Below are 22,345 nucleotides of genomic sequence, written 5' to 3'. Positions count from 1 at the left end.
CTTATACTTTTAATAAATCTAAACATTTGAATTTAAATACAAAAAGTTATGTCATACCCTAAAAATTTTCATTAAAAGCTAAGATTTGAAAGGTTTTGCTTATTTGCCATTAAACTTCCCTTTAATTTCTTTCCCATTTTATAATCAATTTAAAACCCTCTTTACCTATTTATTTGTTTGTATAATAAAATTTTTATATCAATGAAAACTTATTACGCCGGAGAAGTTGGCAACCACAAATTTATTTTAATATATTATCTTCTATATTTTCATAATTATCTTTTATTTTATAATAATATCAGGTTTCGTCACTAAAACTCGAATCTTCAACAAATTTGAAGCCTCTATGTCAAATATTGCCAAATTTGAAAGCTTACCTACCATCCAATAATGGAAAATGCCCAACTTACTTACATTACATGATTTAACAACAATAAAAACAACATTGCTCGATTGTTTTAATTGCAGCATAAATCTATTTATATTAATTGAATTAATCATTCAAAATATTCGAAAACATGTTTACTATATAAAACCGATAACACTTACAAGGTCTTTTGATCAATAAACAATTAGGTTAAAAACTGCTTACAATTTTAAGTATAGAATAAAATATAAATTTTTGCTAATCATCGAAATGTTCTGCCATGGAGTCACAACTAGGCCTAATTCCAAATGGATGCAATGAGAAAAAAAACCTTGTAATTTCATAAAACCTCTAACTAAACATAATGTAGCATAGATATAAAATAAACTCACGAGTGACTGTAGATGAATGAGAAGTTGGACTAATTCCAAATTCACAACAAGAACACTACCCACATGGGTTTGACTGCCATTAAGAAAAGCTCGATCACACATGGATTATATACATGTGTGGAGGGGGGTGGGGGGATAGGGGAATAGAGGTAGTGAGGTCCAAACAATATTTGCATGTAATAATAATCGAAGAATCTCATTACTTTCCCCATAACATTCACCAAAAAACCAACCCATCTTGGCTTCTTTTGCTCTGCCCGTATTGAATATAAAAAGAAGTCCACAGAAGAGAAAGAGGCTTTGATAAACTGATCCCCAACAATCATTCACACCCTCTCTCTATCTATCTCTCTCTCTCTCTCTCAATATCTGGATCACAGAAGAAGAAGAGGGAAAGAGGCAGGCAGTATGGTTGAAACGAGGCGGAGTTCTTCTTCTTCTAAGAAGCGCCATTCTCCATCTGGGTCGTCTCCTTTACCCAGCGGCAAACGATCCAAGGTCCTATTTTTTTTCCCTTCTTTTATTTTATTTTATTTTTTATTTTTGGGTTTTTGATTTTAAAGATTTGGGTTAGAGGTGGGGTTTGATTGAAAGGCTTTATTTCTTTCTCTGATTCCTTCGCGAGTGCGTGGAATTTTGATGGTTCTTCTTTTTCTTCACCGGTTTCGGAATTTTGGGATTTGTTGAAACGGCAGTCGCAGGAGACGGCATCGTCGTCGAGTGAGGTCCCCGGTCCTTTGCCGGAGGAAGCCCTATGTCAGGCGAAGGAATCGGGTTCTGAACATATTGACCAGGCGCCGCAACCATCTGATCCGCCTCTTACCGATACTTCCAAGGCTTCCGATGCATGTGATGTGATTGCGAAGGAGAAGTCTACCGAAGCCGTGGCGGAAGGCGAAGCCTTGGTGGCGGCGTCGCCGTTGCCTTTAGGTGCGATCTCGGTGTTTCTACGCGTGCTATTCCTCTCTGCGTCCGCTTGGTTTTAATTTGATCTTTTATTTGATGGGTTCAGTTGATTCTGCCGTTGGTGGCGAGAAATCGAAGTCTGTTGCCGTGGTGTCGAATCGGGGGAGGAAGCGATCGGTGAAATCCAATGCTACTGTTGCTTGGGGAAAGCTGCTTTCACAGTGTTCTCAGGTGGGCTTTTCTATGAACTTCACATATTCCATTTATTTGGAGTGGGGAAGTCTTTCTGTTTCATGCCTGTTTTTTTTTTTTTGGTTTTTCTAAAAATATGATGGATGCAACTGTTGGGTTTAATCCTACCCACAGCTGGATTTCTCATTTCTTGGATATCCAAACGACATGGATATAGTCTCTGAATTGTCATTCTTTTAGTTTTCTGGCCATCAACTGGTTTGTCAGGGTTTTCTTTTTTCCTTTTGATAGGCAAAATGGGTAAAGATAGTGCATAGTTAGGGTTTCATATTCAATCTAAGGGGTTTGGTTAAAGGATTTTGGGTATTTATCCCCTACCAAGTTTGAAACCACTGGGTTGAAATGTACACACATTAGAAAGACAGTGGATAGAACATTCATTGCAATCACAAAAAAAAGGTCAAGAAAAAAATATGGTTTGGCGCATCTTTCTGTGTTCTCTTTGATTAAAATGGCGTGTTTGAGATGATTTCTTTTCTCTAAGTTGTTTTTTCTTGAATTTTTTAGGCCTTGTAAATTTGTTAATGTTATTAGTCGGTCAACTTAATTTTCTTTTAAATCTTGAAATGATGTACCTTACATATTAATATATTATCATTTACATGTTAAGATATGACCCTTATTACTAAGAAATGCTAAATCTTGTCTATTAGAAATGTAATCTTGGTCCCATACTTGAAATCCGTGAGGGATTGCTATATTTGGACCAGCTACGAGATGCCTAATGGCTCAACCTTGAAAAAAGGTCCAAGGGCCTATATGTGCCCTGGTATTGTCTTCATCATGATGATATCAAATGAATCCAAGATAGATATAATAGTTTAGATGAATGGCCTCAATGGGTTTCATTTCGTGTAACTTGGACACCAACATACAACATGCATACGACATGCACGTGCCTAGGACACTGCAGTAAATTAACACATAGCAACTCATCTATAAGAAGAAACAATGTATACATGCCTATTCTAGGAGTATCCTCCTTTTTGATGAAGGATGGGGAGAAGTATTAGTAGGGGCAGAACATGCCTGAGCCATGTTTTTCTCTGTGTCGTTCATAAGTCTTGTTGTTTCATCAATGGTCCCTATGATACCTTCAAGTTTGATTATAAATCTTGACAAGATGAATTCTAAAGCTCCTCCATCCATTTAGTTGGTTATCTTTCAAATCATATTCCCTTAATTTGCCTTTGTAGGTGGAAGACCAATCCTTGAATCTTTTCTCAGCATAAATATGTTGAGGGCATGGTGAGGATATAAATCAAGGAGTGTCCAGACATGAGCCTAAGGAGTGGTTTCAACATGACTGCTATATAGGCTTTTCAAGAAAGTCTTTTTGTTTTGTTTTTTTATTTTTTGGTGTGTGTTTGGGTGGGGGGGCCTGGAGTTGGGCACAGGCTGCTGCTGGTGGCAGTGGTTTGGTGGAGTTATGTGTTGGGTGGTCGTGTTGGTGTGTGGTAATATCTGCAGGTGAAAAAGGCCGTATGGTTTTTTTCCCCCACTTGTATTGGATTCATATTTTACTATTGCCATGAAATTTAACTGCTGATTGTTTCTAATTTTTAAGTGTTATTTTTACTCCAGTATCCCCATCAGCCCCTGTGTGGTCCTCTTTTCACTATTGGCCAAAGCCGGGCTAGCAACTTGTCACTGAGAGATCCATCCATTAGTAATACCTTGTGTAGACTGAGGCATATAGAGGTATGAATTTTTGTAATATCTATTCACAATGTATAATACATAAATGTTTAGCTTAAAAAACACAGTGCAAGGCAAAAACATTCCTATCATTCCTCTCATTATTGGTTCTATTCATACTAACAGTCCTCTATTACTGTGCATAGCGGGGTGGTGCATCTGTCGTTTTACTGGAGATCACAGGAGGGAAAGGTGTTGTCCAAGTAAATGGAAAGATTCACCAGAAGAGTTCCACTTTAATCATAAGTGGTGGTGATGAATTGGTTTTTAGTGCATCTGGTCAACCTGCTTATGTATCCTTGTCCAATATTTTCATGGCAGCTTATGAATGATTTACCTATTTTTCCCCCTTTTTTACGTTGTTGTTTTTGCTAATGTGCTGTGAACGTGGTTTTGCTTTCTCCAAGTTTGATATGGATATAATCCTCTTGACTTATTAATGTTCACCGAGTTCCTTGACACATTATCAGATCTTCCAGCAGTTCACTAGTGATAACTTAGCTGCCCCGGTCATTCCTTCTTCAGTAAGCATTTTAGAAGCTCAGAGTGCTCCCGTAAAAGGAATACATGTTGAGGCACGATCTGGAGACCCCTCTGCTGTTGCTGGAGCATCAATATTAGCTTCTTTGTCAAATCTACGAAAAGATCTGTCCCTTCTTCCACCTCCTAAAAATGGTGAGGATGTGCAACAAGGCACTGAAATGACCACGCCACCTTGTGGAGCTTCTGATAGTTGTATACCAGATGCTGACATGAAGGATGCTGAAAATAATGATGTGGCTGGGGTTTCTTCGAGGGAAAAAACTGATGTTCCATCCTCTGAAGCTGCCAACGAAAATCTTAATCTTCAGAGTATCGGACTGGATGCTTGTACGGATGCAGAAATTGGAAAAGTACCTGGGGCAACTTATGAATTAAGGCCGCTCCTGCGGATGCTTGCTGGATCATCTTCTTCTGATTTTGATTTAAGTGGCAGCATTTCAAAGATTCTTGAAGAGCAAAGGGAAATTAGAGAAATCCTCAAGGATTTGGAACCTCCAATGGCTTTGACATCAACAAGACGCCAAGCATTTAAAGATAGTTTACAAGAAGGAATTCTCAGTTCTGATGACATTGAAGTTTCATTTGAAAGTTTCCCATATTACCTGAGGTGCACAGCTTTGCTTTAGTAGTTTCTTAGGCTGTAATTGCGCTTGAAACTTCTAGTTGTTTTCCTCATGCTTGGGTCAAAAGAAAATATCTTTGCATTATGACATGATAGTTATGTCCGAGACAAATGAAATTATCAGGCATTGATTCAATGTTTTATTGCATCATTTATTTATCTTTATTGACAGGCATTTTGATTGTCTGGATTGGTTGACAAAGCAGAGTCATGGTTAATGATAATGGATTATGAGTTGCCTGTAGAGAAACTTTTGTTGGATGCTAAAGAGCTAATATAACCAACAGTAGATAAACCTGTGTGTGTGTGTATGTATACACATTAAATCATTTAGATAAATGTTTTTTGCCTGTAGTGCTGCATATTTAAGTAATGAATCTTGGTGGTTAATGCTAAATGTGACATTGTGTATTGCTACAGTGATACAACAAAGAACGTTTTGATTACTTCCACATACATACATTTGATGCGTATTAAATTTGCAAAGTATACCATGGACCTCTCTTCCGTTTGTCCGCGAATTTTACTATCTGGTCCTGCAGGTACCACCACCTTTTTTTTCATGCTGCCTGTGCTTTATTTTTTAATAATTTCTTTGATTCTATATCTAACACTCCAATGAGTTCTTTATAGGTTCTGAAATATACCAGGAAACTTTGACGAAGGCACTTGCTAAACATTTTACTGCCAGACTGCTTATTGTTGATTCTCTTCTATTGCCTGGTGTAAGCTTTCTTGATATTTTGCGCACTTCCTTACGTGGTTGTACTTCATATACTCGTACTATTTCTAGTTTTGACCATAGAAGTAATTGCTTGTGAGAGAAATTTCATCTTTGTCTGCCACTTGCTAATAATTTCAGGGATCAACCCCAAAGGATCCTGATCCTGTGAAAGAAAATATGAGGGGCGAAAGAGCATCAATTTTTGCAAAACGAGCTGCACAGGCAGCTGTATTACAGCATAAAAAGCCAGCTTCGAGTGTTGAGGCTGATATTACAGGTGCATCCACAGTAAGCTCTCGAGCTCTGCCGAAGCAGGAGACATCAACTGCTACATCTAAAAACTACATATTCAAAGCAGGCATGTTGTCTCTTTCCCAAAATAAGTCAATATTTTGATCCATTACCCTTAAGTTGACATCCCTTTAATTCCTTTATCCTATGAATGATTGTAAAATAAGCAGGTGACAGAGTAAAATTTGTGGGTCCGCCACCTTCTGGATTTTCTCCTATGCCGCCTTTGAGGTATTTTACACTGATTAAAGTACTTTGAGAGGAAATGACATCTTACTCTTGAACCTCCTATGAAGTGTGTATTGGAATGAATATTGGATGCATTCTTCCCACCTAGATTCTATAATTATATGAGACCAAGCTAGACGTATTTTCAAATAATCTGTATTTGCCAATAAAAATAATCATTATATGACTAAATTTTCTTTCCCTTTTCTCCTTCACTTTCCTCTCTGCACTTAGTTGAAGATCGGGATTCGGGGAAGAGATAAGCTCATAGGATGTGTAAGAGACCATAGTTGTTAAGGGCATGCTTTAGGTGCGCCTAGGCTCGTTAGGCCCTCGATTGGTTAGGGTGAATGCTTGGATGTGTGGAAGAGGTGCACGATCCTAAGTTTGATTCTTACCGTTGGTTAAATGTCTTGGATTACCTGTTGTTGGTTGTGGTGGGCGTGGTTACTCACTCCAAGGTTTGGATCCTTATGAAGAGTTTGAAGGGTTCAGCTATGAAGGTTCCTTGGTTATAAGAGTAAAAAAAGGTCTTGTAGACCAAGAAGTGTTGTTGTTGGAAAGATAGAGCTTGTCTATTTTCTTTCTTTTTCCTTTTTTAACACTTTAATTCCTGCAATTTCTAAATTCTGACTTTATATCGAAATTTTATATTGTGTAAGTTTTTTGTTAGATGTTTCTTTTAAATGCTTGGAATCTTGAATTTTTGTTGCTTAGACTGAATTTTAGATTATATTTTATAAAATTGACATGCACATCAAGTCACATCTCACTTTACTTAGGTGTGCACCTAAGCCTTATGAGACTTTCTCCCCTTGGGCAAAAGGGGGTAGTGGCTTGTGCCTTTCAAAATTTACTAGAAAGATATATTAAGGGTTTGGGAGCCCTTTTTTGACCTCTGCCTCATCTGAACTAGCAACATGCTTGAATGAAGAGGGGACAAAACTATTGGGGATACTGAAAGTAGTTCTTGTTCATATAGGGGTTCTAAGTGACTTATGCATTACCCTTCATGTGCTAAATTATGTTAGATGTTTGTTCTCTTGGCCAAACTTATTATAGTGTGGCATTGCCAAATCAACTAGAAGAAAACTAAAGTTGAAGCAATCAAAAGTTGCATTTTGCTGCAACTCACTTGAGGTTGGTCATTAAGAGTTGAATCGACCTTTCTCATTATTGTGCCTCTACATTGGGAGAGTAGAGTGCAGGGTGGGTGAGTCTTAACGGTTTTAGGTAAATAGATTCGTGTTTATTTAAGGGTGAGAGTTGATACAATACAATATGCATGTATTTCATATATGTATGCATGTTTTTCCATTTATTTTTCATTATGTAAGTAAACTTACAATACATGATATGACATATGATATGAAATAATGGAAAAATTATGCATGATTTGGGTTTTTTGATATTTTTTCAACCTTGAGAGGAGTGGAATGGTGAAAGGAGGGAAGAAATGTTTTGGTGTGGATTTGAAATCTTTCAAAATCTCTATTGGGAAGTAAATGGTTGCTTGTGGGGAAAAATCTCGGAGAAGGTTAGAGGTTTCTCTAGTTGGATTAGATTTGGAGAGGTTAGCTTGTCTTGTTTGTTAGAAGTACTGCAAGGTATGTGATGAAGGGGGAAGGTCTTACAAATTGGAAAGATGCTCAAATGATGTGGGGAGTTTTCTTTATTGTTTGGTTAACTTTGTTGAGGCGAAGAAGTTAACTTTGATATTTCTATAGGGAAGGGGTGTGCCGAGGGGATGGCCTATTCTTGCGATGAAACTTCTTGAGCTGGGTGTGAAACCTTTCCTTAGGTTTTCAAGAAAGGCTTTGGTAGTTAAGAGGCCCTCATGAAGGGTGCAACAATCTAAAAGTGCCCGAGCCATGTTCCTTTGTTGATATAATGAAGAAGCCTCATTATGAGTTGAGTGAAGTGGTTGGGATAGAGCTAAGAGTTAAGGAATTCCAACATTAAGTAAGATCTTCTCAAGAAATGCTCAGTAGGAAGATGGGGGGAGGTTCATGATTTTGTTTTAGATTTGCTTGCTCTGAAGAAGTGGGGTCCTATCTAAGAGGTACTATGAGCATCTTGACTCGCTCATCCTTTTCGAGTTTGAAGAAGTTTCCAATGCTGAATTAGTGTTTGTTAAGAGGTTATAGATGATATGAGAACAAGCTTTTGCATCTGGACAGGTGGGCTCTGAAAGTAGGGTGCTTTTGCAATAGTTTTGGTGCAAAGGAAGTTTGGGTAAGAGTTGTGGGCTTCCTTTTGCATTTATGGCTTTGAGAGGTTTCCAAAAAGTTAGGGGATAGTTGTAGTGGCTTGGTAGCAGTTATGAAGAGACCCCCAAGCAAATACAATTCGCAATGGGCAAGAGTGTTGGTGAAGTCTAATGGGAAGAGGATCCTTGGGACATACAATTTGGTGGTGGGCCCTTCCTACTTAGGTATTCAGCTTTGGTGGGAGGTTCTGCCATAGCTGTCTCTGCTTATCCCTAGGGTAGATTGAAGATGGGGGGTGATGTTGAGGAAGAGCCACACACAGTGGGTAGAGTAGGAGATTAATTTCTGTCAATGAGGTGTGGGGTTTGGGATGGGTCATCCTTTGATTCAAGTTGTAGGGGGTAAGGTCATGAATTTAGGCTAAACTAGGTTCTTGGAGGCCCAAGGTGAGAGAATAGGGGGGATGCAAGCAGGGCCTTAGAGGATGGTGGGCCTAGTTGTGACTTTAGGGGTTTGGCTTTAAAGGAGGCCCATTGTGAGACAGAAGGGGGCAGTGAAATGGGCCATGTAAGGAGAGGCCTAGAAAAGGAGATGGGATGTGGTTCTTCTTTAATGCTGATGGGTTGTGGGTTGGGCCGAAAGAGGGTGGGTTTTAATGAGTGTGGATTTGGGCTGGATGGTCAGGTGTGCTATGGGATGGATCGACCATTTTATGTTTTTAAAGGGAGTGGGCTTTGGCTTGGGCTGGAGTATCAAGAGGAGAGTAACAGAGTGGGTCTAGGGCTTGTTTGGTCTCTAAGCTTAGAGGGATGCAGAGCGGGAAAGGGGAGATCATTGGCAAGGAAAAAACTTATTTGGTTTGCTTACAAGAAACAAAAATTTAGGAGATGCTAAAGGGAGCTAGTGAAGGGCTTAGGGGTGGGCAGATTTTTGTAATTGGGAGTCATGGGTGTTGGATTTCTGGGATAAGAGGGTATTAGAGCTTGTGGATATGGAATTGGGAGAATATTCAATTTTTTGTTGGTTAAAAAATTGTGGGGATGACTTTGTTTGAGTTTTGCATTGGTATATGGATCCATCATAGGGGGAGAAAGGGAGGATTTCTTGGCAGAGTTGGGGGTTATATATAAAAGGGCTTGTGGGATGATCCTTGGTTCATTTGAGGAGACTTCAATGCGGATAGATTCCTAGGGGAGCATAGCAGAGGTAAAAAGAAGGTTCTCAGAGGTCATTGAAGAGCTTGAGTTGCATGATCTTCCTTTGTTGGGGAGTCCTTTTACTTAGAGTTTAGGGAGGGAGAAAGGAGGGGGGAGCACCTCTTACTAAGATTAGATCGGTTTTTATTGTTTCAAAGGTAGGAAAGTCATTTCAAGGGGGTGGTTTAAAGTACTCTATTGAATATTGTTTATGAGCATGCTCCTTTATTGCTAGATGGGGGTGGGATGAGGAGTGGTGCTGTCCCTTTCAAGTTAAAAAATATGTGGTTAAAGGAGGTGGGGTTCAAAGGTTGGTGGATGGACTATAATTTTAGAAGTTCTCCCAAACTCGTCTTGTCTGTAAAGTTGAAAGCTTTAAAATTAGATCTGAAAAAGTGAAACAAAAAAGTGTTTGGCAATGTTTCCATCAAGAAGGAGATCACTTAAAATCAGGTGGGTTTTAGATTCCAAGGACGGAGAAGGGTCTCTATCAAAAGAAAAGGATGAAGTTAGGAGGTTAGCAAAGGAGTATTTTCGTAAGTGGGCCCTTTTTGAAGAAGCATTGTGGAGGGAGAAATCAAGGGAAGTTGGTCAAAGGAGGGTAATAGAAACACTAAATTTTCCTCAAAATGATCAATGCTCATAAGAGTTTGATGTCGAAGATTAACATTAATGGGGAGTGGTTTTTTGAGGAAAATGAGATAAGGGAACTTGGAAGGCGTGGTAATAGTGTTCCACAACCTTTTATCTGACACGAATGAATGGAGACCTAGCATTTTAGCTTTTTGATTCCTTGGATAGACATGAAGTAGAAAGATTGGAGGGTCCATTCTAAAAAAAAGAGGTGTTTAGTGCCTTGTTTGATCTGAATACTAGATGAGTTCTTTTTAGCATTCTATTAATTTAGTTGGGACTTTGCTAAAAATGAGGTGTGGGGATTTTCAAGGAGTTTTCTGATTAAGGGAGGTTCAAGAAAAGTCTCAATACTACCTTTTCTTTTTGTGTTAATGTCAAAGAAGGAGGGTGCAAAGGATATGAAGGATTGCAGGTCTATTAGCTTGGTTGAAGGGCTATATGGAATTCTTGCCACAATTTTGGCAAAGAGATTGAAGATGGTGTGTGGAAGGGTAGTCTCTAAGTCTTAGAATGGCTTTGTAGGGAGGGAAGACAAATCTTTGATGAGGTGCTAATAAGCTAGTGAAGCTATAGATTCTAGGGGTGTAAGGAAGCTTGGTTCGGTTGGTTATTAGATTGTGATTAACCAACTTGATTTGTTTCTGCTTGAGGCTAACCAAACCGTACCTATGTAGTGCGAAAAATAGAACAAAACCAAGCATATCGAGATTGATTTGTTTGGTTCCAAAGAATTGGTTTAGGCCTAATTTTAAGGCTTCAACCTCCTTCCTTGACTTGTTGTGGAGGTGTTGAAGATGGTGATGTCGGTTACGTTGAGCTTCTGAAGTGAAGATGACTATTGCTGTGAGGTTATTGAAAGTATGGATGATGGTGGAGATGAGCTGGCCAGAGATTGTGATCGTGGCTGAAGGTTGGTGGTGTGGGTGTTAAGGAGAAGTTGCGCTGGAGGCATGAACGTGAATGATGGTCTTGGTGAAGATGATGTGATAATGGTGGGTTTCTTGGGTTGGTTTCCTTTTCCTCTTGTGATCGACCTTGTGGTATTGATAAAATAGGGAGAGAGAAAATGAGTGTTTCCCTTTTCCTCAATGACTATTTGTCTCATTTCCTTCTCTTTTAAGGTGAGCTTGTCATGTGCTCTTTAAGACCACTTTACTTAGCTTGTTTGGCAAGTAGCGTACTCATCATAGATAAACACTTGGCGAGTTTGGCAAGCTTCAACCCCATTGGCGATAGGTGTATGGGTGGAGGCCAACACATACAAGGGTTTGTTGTTTCAGTCCTTGTTAGTTTTAATATTTTCAAATAAAAATCCGAACCATTTGAATCGATTTTTCAAAATCGAACCAAATCTTTTACAACTAAAAATGAACCAATGAGGTTGGTTTGGTTCAATTTAATTGTTTTTTTTTTTTCTTTTAATTTACTTACACCCCTAATAGATTCCATGTTAAAAAAATAATGTATGTGGTGTTTGGTGCAAATTAGATATCGAAAAGGCTAATGATCATGTCAACTGGAATTTCTTGCTACAAAAGATGAATTTTGGTAGAAATGGATATGTTGGATCAAATGTGTATTTCTTTTGCTAAGTTTTCATTTGAAAAATTTCTTTTCAATGACACCTTTTCGAGTTTTTTTCAAAGTTTTGGGGGTTTGAGGCAAGGGGATCCTCTTTCTCCCTACTTATTTGCTTTATCAATGGAGACTCTAAGTTGTCTTCTAAAGTGGGGCCAAGGATGGTAGTTACCTTTTGCGCTTTAGGGTAAAGGGGAAAGGACTTGAGAGGGAGAAAGTGTCTTATTTGTTGTTTGTTGATAATACTTTTGTTTTTCTTGAGGCTTCTCAAGACCAAATTGTTCATTTAAGCTTGTTGCTCATGTGGTTTGAAAATTATCTTGAAAAGAGCGAGTTGATTTCAATTGGGAGAGTGGACAATATCTAGGAGTTGGCCTATTTAATGGGGTGTGAGGTGAATGAGCTTCAAACTTCTTATTGGGGCTTCCTTTGGGCATTATTTTCAAATCAATGGTGGCTTGGGATGGAATGGGAAAAAGGTTTCGCAAAAGATGGCTGTTGTGGACAAGACGATATTTAAAAAACTGGGGGGTGGCGCAAGGGGGGGGGGGGGGGGTTTATTTTGTTCTAGAGGACATTATCCGGCTTGCCAATCTATTTCATGCTATTATCCATTTTGAGAAAAGTTAGATTGAGGCTTAAGAATTAATGAGACTTTCTTTGGGGAGGTAGGGCTTTGGAGAAAATATTTCATCTAGGGAAGTGGTCAATTGTGTGCATTGAGGGTTAGAAGTGTTTCTTTGCTCAATAAAGCGGTTTTATGAAATTGGAGTCGGTGATTTGCATTTGAAAGGGAGTTTTCCAAAGATAGATTATAAGTGGAAAATATGGGAAGGAAAAAAAGGGGTGGCCATCTTGTCATGTGAGATATGGGTATGGGGTTATGTGAGGAAAGGTTGGGATACCTTTAATAGTAGATTGTCCTTCTTTGTGGGAAATGGGAGGAGGGCAAAGTTTTGGAAGGATGCTTGGTGTGTGAGGAGGAGCCTTTATGTTTTGCTTGTCCATCTCTGTTTACTTAGGCTTTATCAAAGGAGGCTTGGGTGGCGGATTTGTGGGGCCGGATAGGAGAGAGTGGTCATTGGAATCTTTGCTTTTCTAGACATTTTAATGATTAAGAGCTTGATAATGTTGAATAGTTTTTTTTCTAGACTGCAAGGAAAAGGTAGTGAATAGAGAGGAGGGAGACAGTATGGATGGATTCAAGGAATGATGGGTTCTCAATGAAATCTCTGTGTTGCTTTAGAGTTTAATTCCTTTTCTAGTGGGGGTTATTTCGAATCCATGGGTTCCTAAAGCAACTTTCTTTGTGTGGGAAGCTTGTTGGGGAAAGGTTTTGACTCTTGATCAGCTTTAGAAAAGTGGGTGGATGTTGATTAGTAGATGTTTTCTTTGTAGAGTTGTAGAAGAGACAATTGATCACATACTTCTTCACTGTTCCAAGGCAAAGGTCCTTTGGTAGTTGCTCATTTCCTTGTTTGATGTTCCTTGGGTACTGTCAGGTACAGTGAGAAAGATTTTGTTAGGGTATCATGGATCCTTTGTTGAAAAAAGGCGTAAAAAAGTCTGGAGAATTGTTTCTTGTTTGGATGATTTGGAAAGAGAGAAATCAAAGGTCATTTGAGTATGAGGTGGAATCTGTCCTGATTCTAAAGAGCATTTTCTTTAGTAATTTCCATTTGTGGGTAAAGTGATACAGAGGTTGTTGATTGGTTAAATTCTCTTTGAGGGAGGGAATTGTTTTTTCTATTCCTGTTTCCTTTGTTCTTGTTTCTTTTTTGGTTATTTTTGGTGCTCATTGTATACTTCTTTTGTACTTAGGCGCTTGTTTATAAAATTTCATCATTGCATATCAAAAACATGATTTATGAGTTAACAACTATGCCTTCAGTGTTTTTGTTCTGTTAAAACAGTTTCTCATTTTATGTTTTTTATTGCAGGGGACCAACTAATGGTTATCGAGGCAAAGTACTACTTGCTTTTGAAGAAAATGGATCCTCCAAAATTGGGGTTAGATTTGATAGATCGATTCCGGAAGGGAATGATCTCGGAGGTCTTTGTGAAGATGATCATGGTTTCTTTTGTCCTGGTGATTTCCTAGACATTTTTGCCCTTTCTCTCTTCAGATTATACTTTGGACTTTTCATTTGTCAAAACATTGTGTTATTTTCTGTTGCTTACTAGTTGTTTGACCTGCAGCTGATCTACTTCGTTTAGATAGTTCCAGCAGTGATGATGTTGATAAGCTTGCACTCAATGAACTCTTTGAGGTGAATACTTGCTTTCATTCTAGAGGCCAAAAATTGTAGTTGTCTTGTCCCATCTTCAAGTATTAAGATTTGAAGTGTATATCTTTTGTAGGTTGCTTCAAATGAAAGTAAAAGCAGCCCTTTGATATTGTTTATAAAAGACATAGAAAAGTCTATAGTGGGAAATCCAGAGGCATATGCAGCATTCAAGAGTAAGCTTGACAATTTACCAGAGAATATAGTTATAATTGGCTCACATACCCAGATGGATAGCCGCAAAGAGAAGGTAACAGTTTGTGATCTTATACATTATCGTAGTGTCAAATTGTATTTTACTTATTTTAACACTGGAGAACTGTACACTGCTTAATGACAAATAAATGATACTCTTATGGTGTTGACATGTGTTTCCAGTCCCATCCTGGTGGTCTTTTATTCACGAAGTTTGGAAGCAACCAAACAGCTTTACTTGACCTGGCATTTCCGGTATGCTTACATTAGTATGTTTTTGTGTGCTGATGTGTGCTTGGAGTAACTGTAGTGCATATATATCTGTTTTACATGTGTGCTACTGGTTTTTTGTTATGTTTCCAGCCATTTTTGTTGTTCAAAGTTCAGTTATCATGGTCTGATTTTAAGGGCAATTTGTGGTGTCATTGTTTTACTCATTGTGAATGTTTACCCAATTTAACTCCTGCTTTAATAGTTGCATCAATTTCTAATAATTTCTGCAATGCTTTCAAGGTAACTAGTGCCATATCAATTATATAGGGGATGGACATATTTTCATGTTCAAAAAATGCGTAAAAATTTGAATTACTTGGAAACTTGCTCAAAACATTTAATATGATATACCTGTCATATTTAGATGAAATTATATATTGTAAATAATTGATGGTAATGGAAATTTATACGCCTATCAGGGGTTAAGGTTCTCATAGATACCAGAGGGAATGGGCTATGGTGAACTTGAATTCATCTGAATAATAATTTATTTTTTCTTCACAAGAGATGATACATGTTTAAACTATCTATTTTAGGGCAAAAGGTGTTCCAATCACATGTGATCTATTCATAATGCATACCATCATCGACATGATGTGTATTATTATCTGATGGATATAAAAGTATATGGATATCAAACATCCAGATCATAAAAACTTAATTAGAGGCTTGCAAAATAAAGTGTAGCACAATAATGTGGCTATTTATCTTACTACATGAAGGCACCTAGTCAAATTATTATGATAATATGATCTGTGGAGTTACTTTGAATTTGTGGTTCTATGAATGGTTTGGTGAAATCTTGGGATATTCAAAGTAACTATATTAATTATTTGAATTATCTTTACAACATCAGGCTAACAAGAGACCTCTTTTGTTGTCACACATAATCCTGGACACTTCCCTAGTCAGAAGATGAATCCAAATACATTTCTGTTGATATTATTTACTTAGCTCTTTATTTTTTGATGTTGAATCAAGTTTGATCCCTTCTAAGTGGGTTAATTCACAAATTTACTGAATGATTTGAGTTTATGTTTTCCTTAGGATATGTGTAGTTTTTTCCTAAATCATACTGCAGGGCAACAAAATGTATCTGTGGGAACAATGCCATTTTAGTTGGAACATATCAAAATGCACTTAACTCTGCAATTACAGTTTCTTGAGTAGTTTCCTATCAGATGATCTCTCATATTTTCCCAAATGTGAAAGAATTATATGACCAGAGGAATAATGCCCTAACCATGGTCAAATGATTGTATTACCTACTCTGGCATTGTAATGGTCATTTGATCGATGAATAATGATTTCCATACAATCATGTGATTTCCTGTGGTGTGAGGTCATTAATTATTGGCATACATCAGGTTTAGTAAATTTCTGTGCAATTGGGAATACAATTAGTGTATTGTAATGATATGACATCTTTTATCAGTAGAAATTAACTATTTGCTTGTTATGCAGGATAACTTTGGTAGACTGCATGATAGAAGCAAAGAAACCCCAAGACAATGAAGCAACTCACTCGGCTTTTTCCAAACAAAGTGATGATACAGCTGCCACAGGTATTGAGCCTACATTCAGTTTATGACAAGGTGGTGCTTCTCTGGTTACCTGAAGGAAGTAATAAAATGTTTGTGAGAATTGTTGCAGGATGAGTCACTTCTTTTGGATTGGAAGCAGCAGTTGGACCGTGATGGTGAAACTCTAAAAGCACAGGCAAACATTGTTAACATTCGTTCAGTGAGTATTCACCTGCTTTTTTGAAACAGTCTTCCTTTATTCCTTGTAAATGTATAAGGCTTACACTTTCTGGTTATGCATGAATCTTATGTTGCTCAACTGCATAATTATGTTCGTACATGCTGATCGAAGCTTTTGCATAAAAGGATCTTCCACTTCCTTGTGGCATGGATAAAATCCTATATGATGTATGTTTACCTTGTAATTCTTGATAAGTGGGAGGTATAGTTATATTATAAATAACTAGTTAAGTTTAGGCTCTTCCTTATGGATGGGTTTTAATGAATATCCTTCACCGTATGTTCTCATAGCCAATTTTAAAATATTTCTTTGTGAAAGTTAGAAGTTCTTATATGAATTTTATGGTCTAGTTGTTTGAAGATATTAAGCCATAAATTGTCCTGGTTCTAAGGGGGATATCTCTCTATGGGCTTGTGGATTTGTTTCCCAACAAGGGTTTGGTTTCAGATTCCCCACTGTCTCTCTCTCATGACGTGAAGTCCATGGTCCTTGCTTCGTGCAGTGATGAGGTTACTTTAAGAGAGGGCTGCCCTAGGATGGACTTGGAGGTGGTGAAGGATGTTGTGTCTGGTGAGAGCCTTAACGATTCATTCAAAAAGTTTGTTTCAGTGGGTTTCTGCATTTGCTGGTGGAAGACTTTGAGAAAGAAGTTGAATCCCTTTTGAGAAAGCTAGAGGTTAGTAAGGGTCACAGAGTGGTGGAATCGAGTTTTAAGAAGCGGCCTTTCTCTTCCTCTTGAGATGAAAGGGAGCTTCGAAAGTTGGAGTGATCGGTTAATTACAATCAGTTAAGTGGACAAAGGTGAAGTTGCTGGCCGAGCAAGTGGGAGTTGGTCTCTGAGTGCCCAAGCTAGTGTTAAGGTGAGGAGTTGGAAGGTGGAGAGGTAGATGGAGAGGAAGTGGTTGTTTTCTTGCTGTTTGCTTCTTGTAAGGGGTCCATGGTTTGGTTTGTTTGTTTTTCAAGGGGTTTTGTTCAACTGCCTCTGGTAGAGGCTTGGGGTCTTTGGTGTAGCAAATAGTTGCTGCTTTGGACTAGGTCTAGTAGTATGGGAGCCTCTTCTTTGTCACCCAAGTCGTTGTCTTTGTTTAGGGCTCCTTGTTTTGGGTTATGGTTTGCCGTTTCTTTTCCTTCCTACTTCTTTCTGGTGTTTCTTGTATACTCTGTGTGTGCCTAGTGCCCCTTTTCTTGTGCTATTTAATGTATTTGCTATTTATCTATCAAAAAAAAAATCTCTCTATGTACAATATCATGTCAGACATGACATGCCAACACGCATGAACTCATGCCTGTTATGTCTAAAAGTTCGAGATTCTAATTCTTCTAATGATGAACACATGACTGACACGAGTCAATGGTTCAGATGGGTGAAAAATTCAAGTCTTGGAAAATTTTGTATCTAAAGAAAAACATAAACAGGAAAAGCAGGACTGCCTGAGTGGGACTTGTTACTGATACCTTTCTTTTCTTTCCTTCTTTCTTCCTTCCTTTTTGTTTTCTTTAGTGGCCAAGGGAATTTGCTCCATTGTAGGATTTATTTAGATAAATAGATTGCAGTTTTGGTTGTTTTCATGTTTTCCCAGGGTCTTTTATTCTTTTCTTAGAATTTAGATTAGAAGTAATCTTCATGATTTCAGGTTCTAAATCGCAATGGTTTGGATTGCCCTGACCTTGAGACGCTATCCATAAAAGATCAATCCCTTGCAAGCGATGGTGAGCATTATCTTGAACTTTAGCTTGTACTCCCAAGTTTTGTTATAGTGATCTTGCTGTGATATTTACTAATGCTATTTTTTTTCCCTGACTTTTAATAGGTGTGGATAAGTTAGTAGGCTGGGCTTTAAGTTACCACTTTATGCATTGTTCTGATGCCTCCGTCAGAGACTCTAAACTTTTGATTTCCAGTGAAAGGTTGCTATATATAAGAAAGAGAACACTTATGCCAATAAACTTTATGCACTTATCTATGTTCTTTGTTAACATTCTCCTTGCTGTTCTATTTTGCAGTATTAGCTATGGTCTCAATCTTCTACAAGGTATTCAAAGTGAAAGCAAGAGTTTGAAGAAATCCCTCAAGGTAAAGTTGCAGATGTCTCTATAAATTCATGGCTCTATTCTCTCAAAAAAACCTCACAAATTAATCTAGTCTATGAAGTTATTTAATCACATGTTGGAATTTTTATGCCAAAATTTTTCAGGATGTGGTTACTGAGAATGAATTTGAAAAGAAACTTCTTTCAGATGTTATTCCACCTAGTGATATTGGAGTAACTTTTGATGATATTGGAGCTTTAGAAAATGTGAAGGACACCTTGAAGGAATTGGTGATGCTTCCTCTTCAAAGGCCAGAACTATTTTGTAAGGGACAGCTGACTAAGGTTAGGTGTTTCACGTGTTTTATTTCTTTATTGTGTATATATATATTGTGTATCTGGTGGAATTTTCTTTTGAATTATGGAAGTAAGTTTTATCTAGTTCATGCCTTGTATGTCTATCATCTGAATGAGGTTACTATTTTTCAGCCTTGCAAGGGAATTCTTCTATTTGGGCCTCCTGGGACTGGAAAAACAATGCTTGCGAAGGCGGTTGCAACTGAGGCAGGTGCAAATTTTATCAACATATCAATGTCTAGTATCACTTCAAAGGTAAATATGTGCATCAAAATGGTGACTATGCAGCTCTCTTTTGCAAGTCTTGTTTTGAAAATATTTGACATCCTGATATTGCTTGCAGTGGTTTGGGGAAGGAGAGAAATATGTCAAAGCTGTGTTCTCTCTAGCTAGTAAAATTGCACCTAGTGTTGTTTTTGTTGATGAGGTAAGTTGAATAAATCTTTAAATTCATCCACAACTTTTGCTATAATGTTCCTCAATCTTTTTATGGGTCCATGGATTTAGTGACGGTAACTGTTCAATCCTTTTAATTCGCCATTCTGATCTTTAGTTTCTTTCTTCTTTTCCTGTTAAAAAATTGATTGTTAACTTAGATTTATTGTTTCAGGTTGACAGCATGTTAGGGAGACGTGAAAATCCGGGAGAACATGAAGCTATGAGGAAAATGAAGAATGAGTTCATGGTGAACTGGGATGGCCTACGTACAAAGGATAAAGAACGTGTATTGGTACTTGCCGCCACCAATAGGCCTTTTGACCTTGATGAGGCTGTTATTAGGAGGCTACCCAGGAGGTAAACATCATATGATTATAATCCCTTGATTGGTTGTGTATGAGTATTAGTCAACCCAGCAAAACCTTAATTCCCTACTATGTATGTTAACTGCCAACACAAAATTTTCTTTGCCATCTGGCTGTGTTTAGGACCACTTAACTTTTTTAGATATTCCATCATCTATCTCCTCACTACTTCAGCCCACATTTTTATATTCCCTATGTACCTCTAGCACCTTCAACTAAAAAAAAAGGCCCCTTCTTGTTGATGCATTCATTGATCAACAAGTCAACCCAGCAAAACCTTAATTCCCTACTATGTATGTTAACTGCCAACACAAAATTTTCTTTGCCATCTGGCTGTGTTTAGGACCACTTAACTTTTTTAGATATTCCATCATCTATCTCCTCACTACTTCAGCCCACATTTTTATATTCCCTATGTACCTCTAGCACCTTCAACTAAAAAAAAAGGCCCCTTCTTGTTGATGCATTCATTGATCAACAATGCACCTCATGAAACCATCTCAGTCATCTTTTTCTTGGTATGTCCTCTTGATGTAGATCGATTTATGCTAAATAAGTGATGGGTAAATCATTATAATTGACTTTATATGTATAAATATTTCATGCAGATTGATGGTGAATTTGCCAGATGCTTTAAATAGAGAGAAAATTCTGAGAGTTATTCTGGCCAAAGAAGAATTGGCACCTGATTTTGGTTTGGAAGCAGTTGCAAATATGACTGATGGGTATTCTGGAAGTGACCTAAAGGTTGCCTAATCTCCTCTCTATTATATATGATATGCCTTAAACATAGAACTTTGGCCTATATTAGTTTCCTCTAATCAAATTACCGTTTGCAGAATCTTTGTGTGACTGCAGCCCACTGTCCCATAAGAGAGATTTTAGAGAGAGAAAAAAAGGTTAGTTTGATATATAAGTACCTGGACGCAATTGCCAATATATTTGTGGTTTCTGTTGTTTGTCTTTCTTTTATTCTCTTTGTGAAACTCTGCATCAAAATCTCCAAGTGGACAAGGTCCTACTAGGTGTTTGCATGCTAATCCTTTGATTTTGTTTACTATTATTAAAAACTGGGCTGATCTTCTCCAGTAGATTTTTTCCCTTAAATAGCAATCTGTTTATCTTCTTGAGTAGATTTTTTTCCCTGAAATAGCAATCTTTTTTAAATGGTGACTATTTGCATCAAACCCCTGCATTAAAACTCTCTTGATGGGGCAGCTTTATTAGAAAATGGTCACCATGAAGGGAAGAGAGGGGTGGGCCCCTGGGGGGATGGAGCGTTCATGTTTGATTTTTTTTTCTTTTACACCTGAGATCTTTGTATCTGATCCTTTGGCATGATAATGAAAAGTAAGATTCGGCTATTCTCTCTGGCTGCTGAATTTATTGGAGGCACTATCAAATGGAATTTTTGTTGCCCTCACTATAATTTTCAAATGCAATTGCTTTCCTGATTGTTTTTTATCCTTTTATTTTGCTTTATTTGCATATTATGCTAGTGCACTCGATTTGGAATATTATTAGATTTATTGTTCAGCATTGTTTTCATGTTGGACTGATATGTGAACTAACATATGTTTTCTAAGAGCATGCATATCTGCGTGTATGTATAAAAAAATATTATACTTGTTCACATTGTTAAGAAAAAAAGATCTGATTTTTCATAAGCAGCCTAATAATTTATTTGCAAAATTTCAGGAGAAAACATAGGCATTGGTTCATGTCTTTTTACATTATACAAAAAGGGGTTTTGATTTCATAAACTGGCCTAATGAGCTGTTTGCAAAATTTCAGGAGAAGGCATTAGCATTGGCAGAGAGCAGAGCTTTGCCTGCATTATATTGCAGTACAGACATCCGTCCTTTGAACATTGAGGATTTTAGATATGCGCATGAGCAGGTATGAGTTTTTTATATGCTTTTTCACTGAGCACATTGATGTATGCTTTCTATATTGTTAATATCAGGTAATATCTTTTTGATCATGTTAATATCAGTCCCTAGCCAGACCAGGCTATGTTCCTCCTATATCTTTGTCTATTCATATTTCATATAGAATAATTTTTCTGTCCATGTTGTTTGAGCTCGGGATATTTTGTTGCTGTTTGATGATTTTTAATGTACTGGGTTGAAGTAGAAATCATCATATCATGCAAGGAATCTGGAAATCACCATTATAAGGGGAAGTGGCATGTGCAGTTTGGCTGGATTAAGAAGCAATCAAGTTGTGAAAATTGACTGATTTGGCTGACATATTTTCAATAATATTTTCTGTATTTAAAGTCCTGCAAGAAGCATAACTTCATTCCATGATTCTTGATGCAGGTATGTGCAAGCGTCTCTTCAGAATCTACAAATATGACCGAGCTGCTGCAATGGAACGAATTATATGGAGAAGGTGGATCAAGGAAGAGGGCATCCCTCAGCTACTTCATGTAGGTGTCTTATGTGTATAGCTGCAGCATTCCTTATTTAGTTCATTCTTCTTCTACTTCACCGTAAGATGCCCCAGCTGAGATATAGGGAACTGATACACCAGTGGAAATTCCATTGCAGCTCCCACCCCCATTGTATGATATATAGGTGTATGTGTATTTTTCCTCATCCCATCCATTAGAAATTTTTAAATATTATCTAACCAAAGCATTTTTGCTACTCTGGGCCCTTTCTGCCTGTACATACTATTTGATCAATTATAGTCTCTCTTTTTTTTTTCCCTGTTAAGGGCATGTTTGGTAGGTGGGAATGATAAGTGGGATTTTTTCATCCATTCCCATGTTTATTAGATAATTTAAACAATGATGAGAATGAAACTAAAAGGAAATGAAGTGGGATTTTAATTCATCCTAGGAGAGGTATTTTGATTCCCTAAGGACATTTTATCATCCAAATGTGAGAATTAAAATCATCAAATTTGAAAAGAAAACATGGCCTGAACTTGTTCTAGTGGGAGAATCAGATGCATGAAAGATAAGAGAGTTATGTGGTGAGCTATC

General features: G+C 37.6%; 1 protein-coding gene across 1 annotated transcript; it reads left to right on the top strand.

The window, feature by feature from the left end:
- Positions 1–1,018: 1,018 nt before the first annotated feature.
- Positions 1,019–22,064, top strand: LOC117917671. The gene is given in 28 exon segments (XM_034834020.1): positions 1,019–1,257; positions 1,455–1,689; positions 1,772–1,896; positions 3,502–3,618; positions 3,762–3,908; positions 4,086–4,765; positions 5,201–5,322; positions 5,414–5,505; positions 5,643–5,862; positions 5,966–6,026; positions 13,584–13,732; positions 13,843–13,913; positions 14,005–14,178; positions 14,307–14,378; positions 15,861–15,894; positions 15,897–15,961; positions 16,050–16,139; positions 17,795–17,870; positions 17,972–18,068; positions 18,165–18,234; positions 18,356–18,535; positions 18,680–18,802; positions 18,891–18,974; positions 19,158–19,342; positions 19,959–20,097; positions 20,190–20,249; positions 21,145–21,249; positions 21,675–22,064. Coding segments are annotated over 28 exon segments (3,777 nt in total). The 5' UTR covers positions 1,019–1,167; the 3' UTR covers positions 21,789–22,064.
- Positions 22,065–22,345: the final 281 nt, after the last annotated feature.

Source organism: Vitis riparia, chromosome 7, assembly GCF_004353265.1.
Source record: "Vitis riparia cultivar Riparia Gloire de Montpellier isolate 1030 chromosome 7, EGFV_Vit.rip_1.0, whole genome shotgun sequence".
NCBI lineage: Eukaryota > Viridiplantae > Streptophyta > Magnoliopsida > Vitales > Vitaceae > Vitis > Vitis riparia.
Note: the sequence above shows the minus strand (reverse complement) of the source record. Positions and strands in the feature narration are given on the sequence as shown.